Genomic DNA, 22,054 nt, shown 5'->3' with positions numbered 1-22,054 from the left:
CTCTCTCTCTCTCTCACACACACACACACACACACACACACACACACACAAACACACAGCACCCTTTTTATTTCCACTCAACAACTGGTTCCAATAACCAATGCTTAACTGAGCAATCAATGACTATTTAATTTCTTAAACATTTCTTTTGAGAAGGTAATAATTAAAACCTATTTTCAAGTTCCTACCCATGATTGTAAATGTTGTAGAGGAAAAGGGGAGAATATTTACCAGTCCCTTCAAGAATTTAATGTTTGGGGCATTCAAAAAACTGTTCTCTCTACTGAAATTCTGTGGAATCTCACAGTAATGCTCCCAAGACAGTCTTCCTTCATTCCAATGGTGAACTAACTGAAGGAAGGGTAATGTTCCCTGTCCTTTAAGTCATCTAATAACTGTTGATCCCATAAGTGGTAGCAAGAGAAAAAAAAATGATGTGTTTTTGTGCAAAGCTGATTTGTTTGAGGGCAAAGGCTCGGCTATCTTTGCCAGGGAATATCACCCTTGGCCATAGTCAGTTTTACAATCTGGCAATTCTTCATTGCTGCTGTCCTAATCTCAGGTGTTTCTACTGTTCTATATATACAGACAGTAAAAAGTACCACAATCCTTACTCACTTATGCCTTCCAGGCAGTCCATGACAGTAAGTAATCAGAAATAGAAACTAAGTGTCTTCATCCACGGACAAAGAGTTTGTGGCTCCAAGGGACACAGATGCGGATCCACACTCATGAAGACTTGCATCTCTGGAAAGCATCCCAAGTGAACAGTGCCACTGAGTGGCTTCTGAGGCAACTGTTATCCTCCTGCCAGGCTCTGCCTATCTCTGGCTCTTCCTGTCTCTGTGTTTCTCTTATTGCTATTTCATTCTCTTCTTTTTGACTTTTTTCTTTTGCTTATGTCATGCCTGTGCCAACTATACTTAACAATAAAGTGTAACCTGATGGGGTATATCAACCTAAAGAGGGTAAGTAATTCATCTCCCCCACCACCACATACATGTATGCACACAAGTGTGTGCACAAGCACCTACCTAGAGACACACAGAGACACACTCTCCTTTAAAAACAAAAATATTGTAAAAAACTCTGAAAAGCCAGGTCCTCCAAGGGTTAAAGAGTGGTCTGTTTGGCCTCCCCTTCAATGGCCAGAGTCGTAATATCTCTCACAGTACCTGCTGTTGCTGGATATGTGCTAAATCGGCTGCGCCAATCTCCCCCGACGGTGTCTCGCCGTTGGCTCTCCCTTCGCGTAGGCTGCCGCACTCCAGTAAGTGGTTGCCGCTGCCTGCTCCATTCGGAATGGCTGAACCGTTGCTTTTTGTCTCAGGCCCAGATTCTTGCATCATGACTCAAAAACCTGAAATAAGAATTGGGAGGGGAAAAAATGCAGCTGTTAAAACAGTTGCTGCGTCTAAGGAGACATGCTCTGTTTTCAATGCTGCCCTTAAACCATAAACATTTGTCATTTGCCTTCATACAATTTATCTTTCATTAATGGTTTGGGCTACTAGTTTATGTTTATGTATCTGTTGGTACAGCTATAATTTTAGAAAGACTGTTCTAAATATACCATCACTGGATCAACATCTTTTTTCCCTTAGAGAGGAAAAAATAATATTTTCATAAGAACACAGAATTCATAATTAAATCTCCCTAATTACATTGGGATGTTTTACTTGAAAAACCTATGAGTCACTCTATATAACATATTAGGTACAACATAAAAAATTAATATGTACAGGAGATAGAGGCTAAAGACAAAACATTCACTATTTAAGTAATATTTCTGCAGTGAGATTCAAATTGCAGATAACTTTCATGGCTGGGAAGCACCCTGAGCTACTTCTACTGCTAAGCTCCCAGATAGGAATCCAATTCTTCAAGGTTCCAAGGCTTCATCAGGATGACCACTTATCTGTCCTTCAAGCTAGAGATGCCATCCTTTTCCAAGTCTTAGAGGTCTAACAGTATTCACCTATTCTTTCACAACCATTAAAGACTCTTTAACAGATCCCACCATTATTTGCAACAAAAAAACCATAGAGGGATTCATTCAGAATGATGATGATAGCTAACATTCAAGTTGCACTTTAAAGTTTGCCAAGCAATTTTATAAATATTTTTTCCTAGGTGTTGTTATTTACTCCATTTTACAGATGAGAAAACAGGTTGACAGAGATTCAGTGACTTGCCTAGGGTCATACAAAGAAAGCATCTCCTTAATAAAAACTAAAAAAGGAAAAAAAAGTTGGGTAAGTCACTTAACCCCATTGCCTTAAATAAAAATTAAAAAAAAAAAGAAAAAGATAAAAAAAAAGCAGAAAACATCTGAGGCTGGATTTGAACTCAGCACTCTTTCTACTCCACCATCTACACTGCCTCATTAGAAGCTAAATGAATCCAAATTTTGATCTCTGCCTTTCAGGTAAGCATTTCTCATGCAAATTCCATTAGAATCACTGTAAAATTAGGAGGTTACATCAAGTATTGAAAAATACACCTGGGGGCAAGTAGGTGGTGCAGTGGATAAAGCACCGGCCCTGGAATCAGGAGTACCTGAGTTCAAATCCAACCTCAGAAACTTAATAATTACCTAGCTGTATGGCCTTGGGCAAGCCACTTAACTCCATTGCCTTGCAAAAAAACCTAAAAAAAAAAAAAAAAAAAAGATATACACCTGGATCTTCTACCTATTTTGACGAAGCTCTTAAAACTGTACATTATCAAAAGAAAGTACAGAGGAAAGAGCCCAGTTTGTAGTCCGAAGACTACAAACACTAAAAATTCTGGCTTGGCTCTTCATTACCTAACACCTTTTCCAGTTTCCTCATTTCTAAAATGGTCTGAAAGGTCCCTTTGGACCTTTGGATCTATATGGATCTATAACTTTATAAAAGAAAAAAAAATGTATCCTGTTTCAATTCAATGAAAGTATTCAAATCTTCTGAAGAAAAGAACAAAACAAAACAAAACACAACAAAACAAAACAAAAAAAAATTCTCCAGGAAATCTTGAGCTGAATTTGGAGTCCCCTGAAGTGTCAGAGGCCACAGGCCAGATTCTCAGAGCACCTCCACTCTTCCTAGCTCACAGCCTGCCCACCACCCAAGGTTATCTTGGCTCTTAGGAGCCCAGGGTGGGGTGATTCAGTACTTCACAAAATGGAAACTGGTTAGTTTCTTGGTCTTTAAACCTAAAAAGAGCAGAAATGCAAACCACCCAAAGTACTAAGGGTCCCATTTGGAGCTTCTCAATTCCTAGAAAATCTATTCCTTAGTAAAGTAGATAACAAAAATGGTATAACAAATAATTTCTGAATCATAAAGACAAGTACAAAAGTAGCATTGTTAAAAATAATTCCATGCCACAGTTGAGAGGCTTATTTATAATCTTTATTAGTACTACTAATATTTTGCTAGCTAGATACTGATGTCTAGCTAGCTATTATAATATGCACATGCAAATATATATTATGTGTATTTATAATAATATGTATCAGTTAAGTGACTTATCCAGGACCACATCAAGTTAAGTATCTGGCAAGTTATGAACTTTGGTCTCTTTGAAACCAAGTAAGTCACCTTTGATTTACTTACTATCATTCCTACCTACTATCATACTTCTCTGTCTTAGGCATAATAGGCATTTTTGGTGGTACACCCTCCATTTCAATGGTGTCATGTAAAAGAGCATCTAATATGAAGTTGGAAGGTTTGATAAGCTATACTGCAATGTTGGAAGTCACAGCAACACAATATTGTCCACTATGAGATAATTTCAAAACTACATGATGTCTACTATCTCTTAGAGTCATTTTATGATTCTGTCATCAGAAAATGGAAAAATATTGAACATCATTTTTCCATTAGGATTTTTCTAATTGCTAGAGACTTAATTCTTTTTGTTCATGGTAGACTTTTAAAGAGAATCAAACAAGGGACACAAGAGATGGGAGAAATCACACCTCTCCTAGTTACAGCACTAAGTTCCAACTTTGATACAAAACAAAATTGCTGTATAAACCAGTTAAATTTGAAAAAAAAAACCCAATCAGATAGGAAGAACAATATTTTTCTTTAACAGTGAGAAATAATCTCAGAGCAGCAAACTGGTTCATTATTGTCTTTTTCAATCTGACTTTGGTAAGTATTTTTTTTAAATTATGCTCTTACTGTCTGAAAAGCAAATCTATTCAGCATCTACTTAGACCTTTAAACAAAGATATTAGAATCAGGCAATAAAAGGCTACAATAACCTGAGTTACTTCAAGCCTTTCTTAGGGCAAGAGGATAAAGTAATACATCTTGGGAAACTTGCATTTTATTCCCAAAGCTATGGTCTCTTTCTTTCTTAAATTTGCCTACCCAAACAACAGAAAAGAAGGGAATAATGTTCAGAGAGCTCTTAGGATAGAGAACTTTTGTGTTACTGGAGGAATCAAGGAAACTAATTTGGCTTTTGGTGGTGCCTACCTTATAGCTAATTTTCTTAAAAAGGAAAGAAAATGTGTTGATTTACAGACTTCTTTGGGTTGTTATACCACAAAACATTTAGTTTGTTGATAACTCAGATATCGACTCTGATCCTGGCCCCCCAAATGGAACATATTTGGCAAGTTTTTATTCTGCCACCATGATTTAAACCAAAGTACAATAAACCTTGAAAGTGTTCCTAACATTCAAATTCAACTCCTTAAACTTAAGGTCTTAAAAAGTTGTTTCTTCGGTTTTGACATGACAGAGGGGCTGGAATGGGGAAGTACAACCTCTAATAAACAATTAAATGAGAAGGCCCGAGATCTTTCTCCATGCAGTTCTGAAGGATTTTGCCAAATCTGACAGTACAAGCTCTGTAGGAATAATGCCAAGCAATGCTTGGCTTGTGAGTTGGGTTTTTGCTTTGTGAAGGAAGAGGCTTTGGGACCTGAATTACATAAAGGGGTATTTTGGTCTGAATAGATTCTTAATTACTCAAATGCTAAAGGTTGAATGTAGGTTGAAAATGTCTTATAATCTACCACACTAATCAGAGACATATAGCTTTCTGAAGGGCACACAAGTATAAACAGTGTTATCAAAATTTTAGACAATTTAAAACAATAACAGGACTCTCAATGCTGTTATTTCAATAAAGAAGAGAAATTCATCTCTCTCTCTCTCTCTCTCTCTCTCTCTCTCTCTCTAAAGGGGGGAAAGGAGGGCATAAATTAATTATTTCCATCAAATAAAGAAGGAGGAAATGAAGGAAGAAGAATGGAGAAAAAAGGGAGGGAGGGGAAAAGGGAAAGAGAAGAGAGAGGGAAGGAGGAAGAAGTTAAGAAAGGAAGGGAGGAAAGAAGGAGGGAGGGAAGGAGAAGGGAAAGGAGGAAAGGAGAGAAGGAGGGAAAAGAAGAGAGGAAGGAGGGAGAGAAGGAGAAAGAAAGTGAAGAAAGGAGAGAAGAGGGAGAGAAGGGAGAAGAATGAAGGAAGGAATGGAGAAAAAAGGGAGGGAGGGGAAAAGGGAAAGAGAAGAGAGAGGGAAGGATGAAGAAGTTAAGAAAGGAAGGGGAAAGAAGGAGGGAGGGAAGGAGAAGGGAAAGGAGGAAAGGAGAGAAGGAGGGAAAAGAAGAGAGGAAGGAGGGAGAAAAGGAGAAAGAAAGTGAAGAAAGGAGAGAGGGGACAAAGAGGAATGAAGGAAGGAATGGAGAAAAGGGGAGGGAAGAAGGGAAAGAGAAGAGGGAGGAAAGGAGGATGGAGCAAAGAAGAATAAAGGAAGGGAGGAAGGAACGAGGGAGGGAAGGAGAAAGGGAAGGAGGAAAGCAAAGAAGAAGGGAGAAAGGAAGAAGAAATGAGGAAGAAAGACAGAGATCAAAATCTAATGGGGGAGACATCATGCAAACAACTGAGTACAAATAGTATATATACAAGATAAATTAAGAGATAATCTGAAGGATTTCTGACATTTCATTTGCATGTTGAGGTCTAATGACATGGGGCACTATTAGGTTACCATCTTCCCTCCTGCCTAAATCAACTAAATAGATTACTAAACACATTTTGCCAAAGGACACTGCCAAATTTTGTGAATGCTGTAAAGCTTTTGAGAAGCTAATAACCCAGTGCTCATTTTTTCCCAGCAACCCTACAGAGCCAGTGACTTCAAAAGATTGATCTATGTATGTGCTGGAGGGACATGCAGAGAAGGATGAGAACTGGGTCCAGGAAGCTTATTTATTGTTGCTGTTAATATAATTGTACTCTGGAAAATTCATAATTTCTATGCCAATGAATTTATTATTATTATTTCCTTGGTTACAATGCTGGTGCAGAAAACTTAAGAGAAATAAAGATCTTGTTATCATGCTTGTGAAAGATTTTAAGCTAACAAAAAGTTCAGTCTTTATTCCGGGGCAGTTAATTAAGGTTGACCAAGTCAGCCAGAAGTAAATTAACTTGGCTGATCAATTATTTATATGAAGTAGAATAAATGCCCGTAAAGAACTTGGCCTAGTCATGAAAGGATGTGTAAATTAAACTAAACATAGATTTGTAAAATATGTTTCTACTTCTGTGGGGAGAAAAGTAGAAAAGTTAATAGCAAAATCCGTCTCAGGAAAAAAAAAAAGATTAAATGATTATCCCCTATTCTCTACTCCTAAAACCCAATAATTTCAGTCTCATCATATCTGCCTTATAGATGGCTGAATAACAGAGGCTTCTATGAAGTTGTAAAAGATCACAGAAGCTCCCTCCAAATCTGAGAGTATAAGGATACTTCATGATTTTCATTATTTTAGAAGTTAAAACCACTATTTTTTGTAAATCAGTTGACCAACCACAGAGAGGGTCATGTGATATATATTTTTTAATTGTACAGGATGTGCCTTTGGGGCTAAAATCTTTATGAACAATAGACTCTACTCTTAACTTTTTTTTAATTTAAAAATATCTTTGTTTCACAAAGCAAAAAAAGAAAAAGAAAAGAAAAATACAACAACCTAAACTGGTTGGTATGTAAAGAACTAAAACCAAAGTGCCAGTTTATACTATTCATACCTAGGTTGACTTCAGGGGCATCCTAGCTGCTTCAATTTTATGGGCAAAGTTTAGCTGAAAACACAAGTCAAACAAAGAAGCAGTCGCAGGCAGGAAGGCTGCGCAGCCATGCCTGCTCCCAAGCACAGTCAAAGCCTGGGGCCTCCTAGATCATTGGGTTCAGTTCTGTCCTGGTTGCATACCTTGGAGATTGAGTACCGTCACAACTAAAGATGGTTATTTTTCCAGTTATTCCAGATGAATGGATTTTTAAAATAGCAGGAATGTCAAATGGAGGCCCCAGAAGATTTCCATCCTCATTTTCCAGCACAAGAGACATTACATAAGATCCATGGGCTGATGTTAAATACCTAAACTTTTTCAAATTGAAGCTCCAAGGTTTCCGAGATTTAGCCATTCATAAAAAGCAAGGCAATTTGGAATTGAGGAGACAAAGGATTGTGTTGAAAGGATAACAAATTATACTTGAGGGTGAAGGAAGCAAGTGTAAAAAAACTGACTCGGGGTCCTTGGTCTCAGCTATCAATGCTGAGTCATTGTCTAAGGGTGATGGTTTCATGACAGTCATCTACTAAGTAGAAAATGAGGAAAAATACAAAATAATGACAAGAGTGGGGTTGGGGTGGGGTGAAATGAAATTCACTTAGTATTTTTTCATCAAAGAGATCATCTGCTAAATTTTAAATAAGCCACTAAGATTTTGGGGTCTTCCTATTGCTCCCCCCCACCATCCTGTATCAATGGATAGCACCCAGATAAAAACAAAATTCAGCACATAATCTGAGACAGAAGATTGTGTACTCACTGCTAGGCAAGCACCATCTTCCTATACTGAATTTTCATAATTATAACAGAAAGGCGTAAATTTTCTAATGCATGGCAGTTCAAAAAGTAATCAAGAGAATGAGCCTGAGGGCTATTTTAATGTATGCAAAGCTAGTGACCCACAGTAAATGGGAGGTAGGCTTCAATGAATGCAAAGTAATGCACACATACTAAAGACCTGGTCTGATGAGGGACGGCTAAAATTAACACCCAATTAATTTCCGAATTGACAAACAAATGAAACCCATAAATCTACTTTCTCATTAATTTTCTTGTGGTATAATTTAAAGCAGTAATATGAGGGCAAAAACTGAGCATTATCCATCATAAATATCAAAAAGATAGCACTGTAACACCATAAATTATGCATATTACCTGTTGTTAGAAATGATTAATGTATTATCAACTTTATCGTGCACTGTGTATGTCTAGACATATCTAAAATCTGAAATTTCATTTAGCCCTTAGGAATAAAAGTCCAGGAGGAATGAAATTGTGAAGAATCCAATAGCACAAAGAAAGCTGCTCCTCTCGCCATCTGGGAGATCAAGGGACAAAACTGGACTCATCCCAAGCTTTGGGTCAACAGAGGTTGAGCACATCTTAGAGGTGAGGCGCTGATGATCTCAGGGGAGGAGAAACAAATCACACTACTCCAAGAGCATCCTTGCTAACTGATCCACAGAATGGCACTGGCATCTGTTCCACAAGGGGGTAGCCACCTCTGCTCACCCTTTGGATGAAAAGAAAGCAGCGGCTGCCCAATGATGGAGGAGCAAGGGCAAACTGGGCATGCCTCACAGGACCCTAGATCCGATACCAAATGTTTTGTTGGTGGTTTTTCCATCCTTTCTTCTTTTTCCTTCCTTTCTTTTTTTTTTTTTTGTCAAGTAGAGGAATCAAATAGTGAGGGAGGGAATACAACCCTTAGTGTGGAGAGACAAATGTATAATTATTATTCTTGTTATCACCACCCTTGCTATGTGAACGTCTCTTGTTCCCTCTACTCTACTCTCTTCTCTCCTTTTATAAAAAACCTAGATTCCTTTGCTTGATCAGAGGGCTGCCTCTACATACTAATTTGTGTGAATTGAAGGAATGAAAAATGGTCGCTCTCAAACCAAAATTTTCAGTGAAGCACTGTAAGGTCCATTTGCCTCCTGATCAACTTAATTGTAAATTCATACTTTACTATTTTTTTTAAAAAGTCTGTTTCCTTCCATTGAAGATTTTGAATAACCAATTTGGGATTTTTAAGTTCTTAAAACATTCAAGGAACAGTTTTGTCAGTAGAAATGATTTAGTAGTCAAAATCATTTTTAAGTTAAGAAACAATAACCAAAGAAAAAATTCTAAATCATAATATTCTATGTGAATGGATTTTCATTTACATATGCATGCATATATATGTAAACATTTATAATCAATTCAAACTGCATGGGAAGGGTAAAAGTATTTAATCTGCCAGAACTTTAGTATCAAGTAAAGGCAATGTTGCTAGATCCCCATTGTTCCCATTCTCGAATGAGAATGTAGCTTACTCTGAAGGTAAGATAACTTGCTTTACCAAGGAAGAGACAGAAAAGCAGTTATAATTTCAACATAAATTTTTTTTTTCTGACCGGACCTGCTTTAATCCATGTTTCTTGGACCCTGTGATCCCTCTCTAGAAAAATATCATGTACAAATTCCCATCTTAACACAGAGTTGGAGATGAGTGACTTTTTTTCTGATTCTCATCCGTCACTTCCATTACTTCTTGTGTGTGTGTGTGTGTGTGTGTGTATTTATGTTTTACTTCCCCAGACAATCTTTTAGGTAAGTGTCCATAGCAATTGGGTACAGACTGAGTGGGACAGAAAGGCACACTATAGCAGAAAAGACAAACACATAGGATTAAGAAGGCTAGACCCCTTGCATATTAGCTCAGCCAAAGTGCTAATAATAAATTAAATATTGAATATAAGAAAAACACTGTGTTGCCTTACTGCTTAGATCTCTTGTTTGCCTTGTCATGAGAAAGGCTTCCGAAACCCAAAGCATGAATAGGGCCAGGTGTTCACTGAACCTTAATTAAAAATTGTTTTCAAGAAACACAATAGATTTTTCACTTCTTTAACTAATGAAGTCTTAAGAACTTCAAAATAAATATCAAGGCTCTTTAAAAACTAGAGACCAGTTTCGTAGCCTTTCTAATTTTAACATTTTTATATGGTTTCATGCAGAAAAGATTTGATTCATAAGAGCCATACTAGTCAATTAATGACTGGCTTGTTGGGTTACACACTTCAAGTAGTTTCTGTTTCACCTCAAGTCCCATAACCGCTCTAGTGACCAGAACGAATTGTATCACCAGAGCAAGTTAGTGAATACAATCCATCAGAATTTTGTTGCTTGCATTTCTCGGCAGTGAAAAGGACAATTATTTAATTTTATCCTTCAAAAACTCATATACATATATATGTGTATATCTGAGTCATTTTCAGGAGATGAAATAACAGGCCCCATTTAATATGAGAGAGTTAAAGTTTGTCTCTCAAGGTCATTGTTCTGCAGGTCTCAAGTCTGTTTTTTTTTCCCCTTCTTCCGAGAGTGTCCTTGCAATTCACAGCAAATGCAAACAGGTCCTGGCTGGTATTGAAACACAGGCATATTCAGAAACAACAACAAACACAAGGCCTGAAAAAACAAAGATGGTCTGAGCTAATTTTTCTTAGTTGTTTGCAAAACAACCCCAAAGGACACACTATTGCTGAAGCCTTGTCTAATTAGGTTTTCCGTGTCCAAGGAGCAAGGAGTCACAAACAGATTCAGAAGACTACTAGGATTTTAATGACAAGGACTTAAAAAAAAGGGCACAAACAGTTAAAAATCTTTACTGGAAAAAAATTCTAAATATTTTGAAATATTGATTACAGAGATTTTTCATTTTATTTAAATGTCTCTCCCTTCGATCCCAGAGGATTTCATCAGAGAACAATAGAACAAAAGTTGATGTTTTCTTTTTAGAGTTAGTAGGTGGGGTGTATGTCTCAATCTATCACACACATACCACAAAAAACAAAAACAAAAAAACCCCAAAACTATCTATTCAGGACACCAAGCTAGTCCCTTTTAGGGTGAACACCTCGCCTTCTAAGACCTCCTTTGTACTACCCAGACTTTTCTAGCCATCTGATGCTCTGGGACCCTGCTAGTCTTTGGAGGAGAGGGCCCTCCTACAAAAAGCAAACAACTGGGGAGCTATCATCATTACACGAAGGAAATCTCTTGGAAAAACCAAACAACTTCTAATCTTTCGAGCCCCTTCATCCAAGTGAAAGATAAGAAAAGCAAACCTAAGGCAGCTTCAGTCACATTCCAGGGACAAGTTCCCCTTTTCTCCTTTATCAGAATCCTTGCATTGAAGTTTTTTTCCAGGCCTAGCAGGATAAACTGCTGCTCACACCCTGCAAACAAAACTCTGTTTGTTTAATAACTGATTGCTGCCATGGGTACAGTAAACAAGGGGCCCAGGTTTTGTGTTTATGAACAAACACAGCATCTTGCAAGAGCAATTTAACATTAACCTGGTGGAATAATCAACAGATTTCATAGGTGACACCAGGGGCAGGACTAGCGTAAACACAACGGGGAGGAGGAGAGAGGGGCCACTCTTAGAATCAAGGTCGAGGCAAATGCATTACAGAGTAAACAGCTGGGAAGAACTCAAGACAAACAAACAGTCATTCTTCTGACATTTAGAGAGGCAGAAAGGTTGGACGTTACATAGATCAGCTGCTGACCACCATGAAATCAGACCAGTTGGGGCCCAGCTCTTCTTGTTTACACAATGCCATGTTTGCTTATAAACAACAATTTGCTGTTACCAACTTAGCATTACTCATCATCAGAGAAGCCAGAAGATCAAGTGAAATCCTGTTAACTCTTTATGGGGGACTCTGTTGAGAAAGGAAGAAAAAGGATGATCTAAATAAAGAAATATAAAGGGGAGCCTAGTTTGGACCCTTTGATTTCCCTGCCTGCTGATGAAAATGCAGAACTTATGGATGGGAAAACAGTGAAAAGTTGGATCTGGATGCAACTCTGTAGGCTTGAGAAAGAGTGCACTCATTTCTCAGGTCATTCTTTTATCAATGAACTCTCTGGATCAAACATAGAGTCTGATTTTTAAACTTTTATTTAAAAAAAAAACCCTGATGCTTCTTTCTCCCATGTGACAAGCTCTTCATATAAGATTTACTTAAGCTTCAAAATGAACAAATTTTCAGAACTCCAAGTATTCACCCTAGGGGGAAAAAATAACAAAACAAAACCCTAAATGATGAAAAGTTGGTGGTATGGTCTTTTTTATAAACTGTATAGAAAAATTAATCCATCTATATGCCATGTAGGAGTCAGTCTGTCATCTTATAAATAATTTTTAAAAATCTTCCTAAATTTAAGAGTGAAAAAAATAAGGTAAGGCTTTCCCCACAATAAAAGAATTAAGAAATAATGACTTTCAAAACAGCTGAAGTATGCTAACATATGTTTCTCATACATTACTCCAAGTTATTATGCTTTTTTGGGTTAGCCTCTATATTTGCACATTCATTTGATGCTACTCTACAGAAAATACAAAATTTAAATAATACTTAATTTGGAACCTTGTGAATATTTCCATTCTTCAATTTCAAGATGCAAAAATACTGAAAATATATAAAAATTAGGTGATAATCTTCTCCAATCAGCAGCCATTAAAATTCTAAAAAGAAATTCAAATTCTAAAAATCAGAACTTTCTGAAATATAGGAAAATATTGTCTGCTAACCACCTAACCACTAACATAGCATGGCATGCCAGGGGTAGGAGAAGTAATGAAATAAAAAATTAAGATATGTGCAAAGAAGGCAACCTTTACTTTTATATTAACAACACAAAGGGTTATGGGATCTTAAAAGTCTTGAAAAGTTTACATATTTATAAGAAACTTGACTTATTTTTTTTTGTAACCCTTTCCTCTCAGATTCTACCTTACTTGCATGTACCCCATAGTGCATGGGGTACATCTGAATTATATTTTTAATATTTAATATATTTAATATTTAATTTAATATTTAATATTTTTAGATTTCTTTTCTCTCTCCTGCCAATTTTGTCTTCCTTCATTTCTACTTGACTTCCTTCCTTGGTCTCAAACCACATTACTAGTAATTCATAAGTTGCCAATTTTCCTTCCTTCCCTCTTTCCTTCTTTCCTTTTCCTTCCTTCCTTCCTTCCTTCCTTCCTTCCTTCCTTCCTTCCTTCCTTCCTTCCTTCCTTCCTTTCTCTGTCTCTGTCTTTTTCAAACCACACCCCTGCTAACTGTCTCTTTTCCTCATGTCAACTTGGCCACTGAATTCTACAATATGGTTTGAGGTAATTTCCAGTGCATATTCAGTATTTAATTAAGGGTGGAGAAGATTCCACAGGCTCTGAGATCTTATATTCATGGCAGTGAGACACTCAGAAATTTTCTTCCCTTATCCCCTGTAGAACTCTCTCTTTAGTAATACTCTATTAGAACATCAGACTTGCTCAAGAGTCTGGGATGATGCAAGTGTGAATATTACTGGAACCACCAAAATAAATCCTTTTCCTCAATTGTTTTGGGAACTGAAAGTCCCTGAATCCATACTAATTACAGCATGTGTGTGGTTAGGGGACTTTTCCAAGGTCACTCTGGGAATCAGAAGGAAAACCAAGTAATGAAAGTACACTACCAAGTTTTCCAAATCCTTGTATTCAAGGGCAAGAGGAAATGAGAGACTGGGCCTGAAAACAACAGTGTGTTTATTTTCTATAGTTCAAAAAAACAAACTTATTTCTGACTCCCCCCCACCCCATCTTTGACAACTCAGCCAGGTGTATTGATTTTATATAAATGCCAAATGCTAATCAAAAAAATGGTACCATTTCCTTTGAAAAACAACATGGGAGGGGCAGCTAGGTGGTGCAGTAGATAGAACACCAGCCCTGGAGTCAGGAGGACCTGAGTTCAAATCCAGTATCAGACACTTAATAATTACCTAGCTGTGACACTTAACCTCATTGCCTTCCAAAAACTAAAAAAAAAAGGGGGGATACAACTGAATAAGAGCTTCAGACTTTCAAGAGTTCACCATAAACAGGATTCTGAATCATGAAAAGAAGCAAAGTTTATTAGAAATTATATCTGAACAACCAGAGTTTGAATCCTGATGCTGAAGCCTACCAGTTATTGTGCAAAAGTTACTCATGAGCTTTAATTTCCTCATCTTGAAAGATGGGAAAATAATACTTGCCTTTTCCCTTACAGAGTCCTTGTGTGAAAATAAACCTTAAGATTTTTATCAACATTTTTTTTGAAACTGTTTTATTGATGCCTTATTATTTGCTCCAGAGGCATTTCACAATTGCCTCTCCACCCCAAAAGGCATTACCCACCCTTTAAACAAAGAGAAAATGGTTAAAAAATAACACATGATCGATTCCCAACCTCTCCACTCAGAGTAGGGAAATGTATTTCATCATGTGTTCTCCAAGAACAAGAGTGGTCACTGCATATAATCTGCATTTAGGCAGTTTTCAGTGTGGTTTTTAATTACAATAAGGTAGCAATTGGGCTGGTTCTTCTTTTCCAGTTATGATTACTTCAATTAAATATATCACATCCTCCACAAATGAAGCTGAAAGTAGTGATACCAATTACTATCACAGGTCATAAGATGGGAGGTATTTTGGCAGTAATTAGGAGGAACTTCAATGTAACTAACTGCTAAAAATGAATGAACATTTGTGAACTGACTAGGTGCTCAATCACAGGGCTGAGTCAACGCATTCAATATATTTGTTGTTGTTCAGTCATTTTCTAGTTGTATGTGACTCTTCAATGGGTTTTTTCCTGGCAAAGATACTGGAGTGGTTTGCCATTCCTTCTACAACTCATTCTACAGTCGAGGAGCCAAGGCAAGCAGGGTTAAATGACTTGCCTAAGGTCAGACAGCTAGTAAGCCTCTGAGATCAAATTTGAACTCAGGTCTTGATTCCACACCCAGCAATCCATCCTTTATAGCATTTAGTTTCTTTGACCTGCTACAAATACTAAACTCCTGAACCTGGGTCATGTTGGTGCCTTAGTCCAATCAAGTGATGTGGCCAGATATGTAAATCATCCATCTTACATCTCTTCTTCCCCCAAAGAACAGAATCAGACAATGATCTTGGTGCCATTGAGATTTCTGCTCATTGTATATCTGAAACTGAATTTCCCCCAAATTAGAACCCTAGCCAAAATATGAGTTTCCTAATGCACAGTTTCTTACTGAATGTATTCAGGCATCAACCATCTGAACCGGTCTGCCTTTTCCGGCACGTAAAATCAGAGTTTATTCAGTACAAAGTAAGAACTACATGATAAAAACTATAAGCATATCATTCAAATGCTTTATTGGTCAAATAGATGGATGCTTTTATTAGTCCAACCTTTTTTGTAATGGAGTGCCACTGATGACCCAGTGTTAGCCTCATTCTCTGCTATTAATCACACTTCTAAGAGCTCATTTTGCTTTAAAATCTTAAGAAATTGCTATAATTTAAAGACACGGTGTCTACATAATGGGAAATGCTTCACAGATTATATCATTTCATAGAGCACAGTATTTTTATGGGAACACTGACCATGATGCCAAGGTATAACAAAACTTGAATAAAATCTTTTATAAAGAAAAGCCAAATGTAAACTTTCTTTTGTGTGTGTTGTTTCTACATCTGTATACTTTCATCTTTGCCTTTGGGGAAATGTAGAATCCAAAAGCATATGGTTTACATAGATTATGACCACAATAATGTTCCTAAACAAATGTTTTAAAAAATGAAAGGGAGAAAACTTAATGTGAACAGATAGAAAAGATGTGAAAACACATGGTGTGTTTTAGGAAAATTCAATCAGTGGTATATTCCTTATTCATCATCTATAATTCCTGTGTCTTGTCTCCTCAGTAAATGGAACCAAAACAATTTCTTCAATAAGAGTGACTTTGGCATGAACTACAGGTATCTGCCAATTTATATCTAGTATGATTTCTACTAATATAATGACACTCTTGACTGATAAATCCTCATCTCATTAAGACACGCTTTGCAAAATGTTTAACAGTTGATGACTACTTTATGGCAGGGGATTATATTGGAGAGAATTCTCACCCTATATAAAATAAAAATAAAAACCTTCTGCTATTATATAAACAGATATATGACACTGACAAACACTGTCTCATAAAATAATATAGCTAGATCATGCTACATGGTAAACATGAAAAAATGGTTCTTTCTCAATAACAGGAATTGACCCAACCAACCAATGTCACTTTGCAATTGCATCATCTCCATCCTAACTTATATTTGCAGTAGGTTTTATGGTTTATAGAGCACTTTTCTCAACAGCAACCTGCTAAGTTAGGCAATGTAAATATTATTATCCCAAATTTACAGAAGAGGGATCAGAACAGTTAAGTCACTTGAAGATGAATATATATTTGATGTGTTGGAACTGGGACTCCAACAAAGGTTGCTTGACTCCAGACCCAGTTCCATTTACCCTACATCATTGTATCTTCTTATTTATAGACAATAACAAAACCCCAATATATTAAAACAAACATCCAGGTGACTGTCCATTTACAACATGATGATGGAGTTACTCTCAAGCCTTATCTGATCTAATCTGTTTTCACACAAAGGTTGAAATGAGATGAGTATTGCCTGTGCCCAATATCAGTAATTATGGACTATAAGAATAATAAATCCAGTATTCATCTATTTAGAGGTATAATATTAACTGTAACAATAATTTGAGTTCTCTAAACTTCCCTGTTTCTAGAAAAGACTGAGCAGCAGGCTACCATTTTGAAAAATATAGTTAAGTTATAAACAGAGGATAATGCCACTAAACTAAAACAGTTTTTTTCCCTGAAGTCAAGTATTTTGACTCATTTTTTTTTTGGAAAATCTAAGTACACACTATAGTAAATGTTGAATTTGTTCTCAGTAATTGTTCTTTTACTCTTTATATGAAATTTGTTGTCAAAGTCATGAATGCACATACTATTAATTGTAGAGAGGATTAGCCACCTGTTCCTTACTTTATGGACATCAGAGGTTAATTAAGAATGCAAGAAACCTTTTCCACTTAGGACATGGCTTTACAATGGGGAAAATGGATTGCAGGGAAGTGAAATAAGGCAGATGGCACTGAATAACATGTGTTAAAAACCAGATCAGATTCATATAGTAAAACTATTACAAAAGTAGTTCTGTTCATCACATGAGTAGATTTTTGTTTGTTAAAAGTATATTAGTGCTTCTCAACATTCAAATAGATTAAGTTCAGCAAGCATTTATTTATTTATTTGTTCATCTATGGATCTATCTTTCTATCTATTTATTTGTTTGTTTATTTAGGGTTTTTTTTTTTTTTTGCAAGGCAAATGGGGTTAAGTGGCTTGCTCAAGGCCACACAGCTAGGTAATTGTTAAGTGTCTGAGACTGCATTTGAACCCAGGTACTCCTGACTCCAGAGCTGGTGCTTTATCCACTGCACCACCTAGCTGCCCGTAAAGTGCACTATGGTAGGCATAAGGATTAGAAAAATTAGGTGATGATAATGATAATGTTTGTCCGTCATCTTTGAAGAGGACCATGACATCATGAAGGTGATGTTGTGATAAAGAAGTGAACTGGATCTGAGTGAGGGGAGTCTGTGCTAAGTCAATGGCCTCACTTTCTCCTCTGGAGTCATTTGGGTCCAGTGCCAGCTATAAATTGAGATGACAGGAGATGGCCCTGGATGTGAGGCAATCAGGGTTAAGTGACTTGTCCAAGGTCACACAGCTAGTAAGTTGGCAAGCGTCTGAAGACAGAATTGAACTCAGATACTCCTGACTCAAAGACTGGTGCTCTATCCACTATACTACCTAACTAATGGCACCAGTCCTGGACTCAGGAAGACTCATTTTCTTATTTTTATACAAAAATAGATATTGCACATATATCCACTTTTCAAGGAGCTTATAATCTAAATTGAGGAGAAGAAAGGCATCTTCAAAAATGTATCATAAGAGGATAAGTTCAAAGGACATAATCCAGGAAAAGTTCTATGAACAGCTGGGTAAACTAGAGATTGCTTTGGAGGGTTGCTTGAGGTTTATAGAACCAGGGAAGGCTTTATGGTAGAGATAGTATCAGTAAGGTAAGCCGAAGGAAGAAATCCAACTGACAAAAATAATAAGCATGGGAGTAGAAATAGGGCAGAGATGATTCAGGATATGAAGGAAAACATAAGCTGAAGCAAGGAGAGAGCATACAGTAGAACAATCAATCAACATTTATTAAGCACCTACTTAATTAAGTACTGGAGATAATAAAAGAGCCAAAGACAGTCCCAGCCCTCAAAGAGTTTACAGTTTAATAGGGGAGACATTTTTTTGGTAGAAGACTTTCCTTATCCAGGTAAATTCCTCTGACATTTCTATCAAATATTCAATCCCTAGCTATATTTTTTAAAATTCTGAAAATTTTTGAAACAAATTTTACAAAATAGCTATGAATAGGAAATAATTAAAAGAGAAAAGGCGCTGGAATTAAGAAGGATTGGGATTTTAATTAAGATTTAAAGGAAGCCAGCAGGTGGAAATGAGAAGGAAGAGGATTCCAAGCCTGGGAGATAAGAGAAAATTCCTAAAGTTGAGAAATGGAATGGATTGTTTGTGGAATAGCTAGGAGGCTAGTATCCCTGGATCAAAGAGTATGTATAGTGGAGTGAAGTGCAACTATATTGTGGAAAGATAGAAGGAGCCTAGTCCATTAAAGATTTGAAAGCCAGAAAGAGACTTTTGCATTTGATCTTGGAAGTGATGCAGTGTGTATGGGGTGGGGGGTGACAAAATTGAACCTGCCTTTAGGAAACTCACATTGTCAACTGAATGGAGTAGACTGGAGGGAGGAGATTGGTGCCAGGCAGACCCACCAGCAGGTTACTGCTCTCAAGCATGAGATGATGAAAGTTTCTTCAGGGTGAGGGCAGTATTAAAGGAAAGAAGGGAGTATATTAGAAAAGTTGACATTGGATTGTGAAAGATAGTGAGGAGTCAAGAATAATAAAAATCTGGGAGACTAAAAGGATGGTATTGCCCTTGAGAATAATAGGGAAGTTGAGCCTGGGGGTGGTGTGGAGGTGAAAACACACACACACACACACACACACACACACACACACAGCTTAAAATGAATGGCAAGGAGATAAGCAGTCACCACCCCCTTGCCCCAGACCTAAAATGCACCACTGTCTCCCATCCCTCAACTCAACACATTATTCATGACTACACTCCTATTAGGAAGGTTCATTCACAATATCTATCTGTCATTTTTCTTTCCTGGATTTCTTAGCCATTTGGTTACGATAGAGGATCATAGTTCTAGAGTTGGAAGAGACCTGACCATCTAGTCAATTTGAGATAATTATCTATGTTATCCAAGGTCACAGAGTAATTTGTCATAGATGAGACCAGAACCTTGAAATTAGGGCTAGAAGTCTGTTCTTCTATGGTCCTCATGGGAGCAAGGACAATACTCCAAATTTAGGGGGCATTAATAGTTACCAAGAATAACAATTATTTGAGAATGCCTAAAATGACATCCAATTTTGTATGTAGAAGTCATGTTTCCTGGGACAGGAGCAGAAGAGAGTCTAGCAGCTTCATGCCTTTGCAACCCCTAGACATGTAAAGATGTGACAGATGTGATAATGAATTTTGTTTACTTCATCTAGTCTCTATATTTGGTAAAGAAAAGCACAAAAAGAAATCTTCATAAATTTCAAAGACATATTAGACAATTTAAAGAGTTGCCCATGTAATACTATGTCAATGTGAGTTACAAAATTTTCAAAATTTAAATGATACAGCTAGGGACTGAATATTTGATAGAACTGTCAGAAGAATCTGCTTGGATGAGGAAAGTCTTCCACCAATGCAGGTTGGCATCTCAGTAGCTTATAGCCTTAAAGCATTTATTAAAACATTGAGAGGAAAAATGTCTTGCCTAGGGTTCAAATGAACCAGAATTCATACTTAGGTTTTTGTAACAGGAGATATTGAAATTATGTTTAAGATAGACTTTGGAATAATTATCTCCCTGTGCAACCACTGATCAAGAATTTACAGATCTATTGCTAACTGTTCTCATTCTCTAGAAGTTTGTGATTTATTTCTGAAGGGATAATTTTCTGTAAGTGCTTATGAAAGAAAAATCTTGCTTCTTCCCACTGAAAACTTTGTTTCTTTGTTGTTTCTTTCTTTCTTACAATGGGTGAGTCCTGACTTGGTCTATGTGTGGAGAGTTAGGGGCAAAGGTTGGAGCAGGAGACATGGTTCCCTTTAAAAGAATGATGGACAAAGGAATGAATCTGCCTGAGGAATCTATTAGGTATAGACATTGCTTGTCTTCATCATAACAGACTGGGCTGACATAAGAAGAGATGTCTTAGAGATGTCTGTGGAACAAAAGATGGAAGGTTTCAATTTGTTCTTGGGAATATTTAGTGTTCTGGGGGAATATTCATAGGATGCAAAAGGCATGCAGGCCATTCCTGTATCCAATAATTATTATCATTTTTACTTTAGGAGAAATCATGTTCATGCCATGCTTCTTAACTTGGTTTAAAATTATGAAAGTAACAGATTACTTTAAATGTTCAAGAATTTGATTCTGTGGTTTCAGTTTGACTTCACTGAAAACTGAGGCATCTCAAGAAACTGCCCATTTCCTTTGGAAATTCAAAATGCTGTAGGTTAAATCTTTCCCAGATCATCTAGCCAATCACCCTGTTCACTACATATAAACTCCTAAGAGTCTCCAACAGATTTTCCTGCTTCTCAGCAAATAAATACATAAAGTTATATGTATTGCATACATATTGCCTGAGGAATTAAGAAACTCATAGATAATAATCATTTTATTAAAGATTTAGAGCTAGTGGGAATCTTACAAGCAATCCAGTCCAACCCACTCAAAGGAGGAAACTGAGGCCCAGAGAGATTACATGCCTGGCCCCTGGCCCATGGCCACACAGGTAGTAATTTGTCTCAGGAATGATTTGAAGCCAAGTCTTCTGAACTTCAAGTCTATCCAGTACTCTATCCAACTATAAGGTTGGGAATCTTTCTTACTGTCAAGGGTCAGTTAGCTATTTATAGTATTCATTGGCTATATTTGGTCAAATATTTATTTAATTCACTCCTAAAAGGCTGCTAGATTTATTGAATTTTGAGTCTGTAAGCAGTTGTCCTGGCAAAACCATGCCAATATGGCTTGCAAGTTGGAGGATCTCTACCTCTGAAGATGACCAATCAACTGGACAAAATAGCCAAAGCTAATAGTCAAGAAACCTTTTGTGATTGATGCTGTTCAATAGCTTTTCAGTTATTACTTTTCAGTGTCCAACTCTTTGTGACCTCATTTGGGGTTTTCTTTTTTTGGGGGGGTGTTTTTTTTTGCAAGGCAGCGGGGTTAAGTGACTTGCCCAAGGTCACACAGCTAGGTCATTAATAAATGTCTGAGGCTGAATTTGAACTCAGATCCACCTGGCTCCAGGGCCAGTGCTCTATCCACGGAATCACCTAGCTGCCCCTCATTTGGGGTTTTCTTAGCAAAAATAATGGAATGGTTTGATGTTTCCTTTTCTAGAACATTTTACAGGTGAGGAAACTAAAGCAAACATGGTTAAATGACTGGCCAAGAGTCACATAGCTAATAAGTGTCTGAGGTCAGATTTGAACTCATGCTAAGAAGTCTTCCTGACTCCAGGTCCGGCATTCTATCCATTGCAACACATAGCTTCCAAGAATCATTTCCCCCTCTCATAAACTGAACTGCCTTTCAAAAATATACAATATTTACAATCATTATATCTATACAGGTAACACAGAATAGTGAGATGGGGGATACCATTATTTGAACTTAGAATACAAACATTGACTAAGGAGGAAAGAGAAAAGGATTCTCAATCTCATATCCTTCCAAGCATCTTTTCTTCTTAATGTTCCATAGATAAGTTCACTTTGCTTATATATATATATATATATATATATATATATATATATGTGTGTGTGTGTGTGTGTGTGTGTGTGTGTGT

General features: G+C 37.0%; 1 protein-coding gene across 18 annotated transcripts in view; it reads right to left on the bottom strand.

Annotated features, from left to right (window-relative positions):
• Window positions 1-22,054, bottom strand: part of FOXP1 (forkhead box P1) — a 671,450-nt gene that overhangs the window by 262,457 nt on the left and 386,939 nt on the right. For all 18 annotated transcript variants that reach the window (XM_074198735.1, XM_074198737.1, XM_074198738.1 and 15 more), the window contains one exon: window positions 1,176-1,360. In XM_074198735.1, the coding sequence (XP_074054836.1) occupies window positions 1,176-1,349 (174 nt within the window). In that variant the 5' untranslated portion in view covers window positions 1,350-1,360. The remainder of the gene's footprint in view (window positions 1-1,175; window positions 1,361-22,054) is intronic.

This window comes from Macrotis lagotis, chromosome 8, assembly GCF_037893015.1.
Source record: "Macrotis lagotis isolate mMagLag1 chromosome 8, bilby.v1.9.chrom.fasta, whole genome shotgun sequence".
Taxonomy (NCBI): domain Eukaryota; kingdom Metazoa; phylum Chordata; class Mammalia; order Peramelemorphia; family Peramelidae; genus Macrotis; species Macrotis lagotis.
The sequence above is the reverse complement of the archived record's forward strand: the minus strand, read 5'-3'. Positions and strand labels throughout refer to the sequence as shown.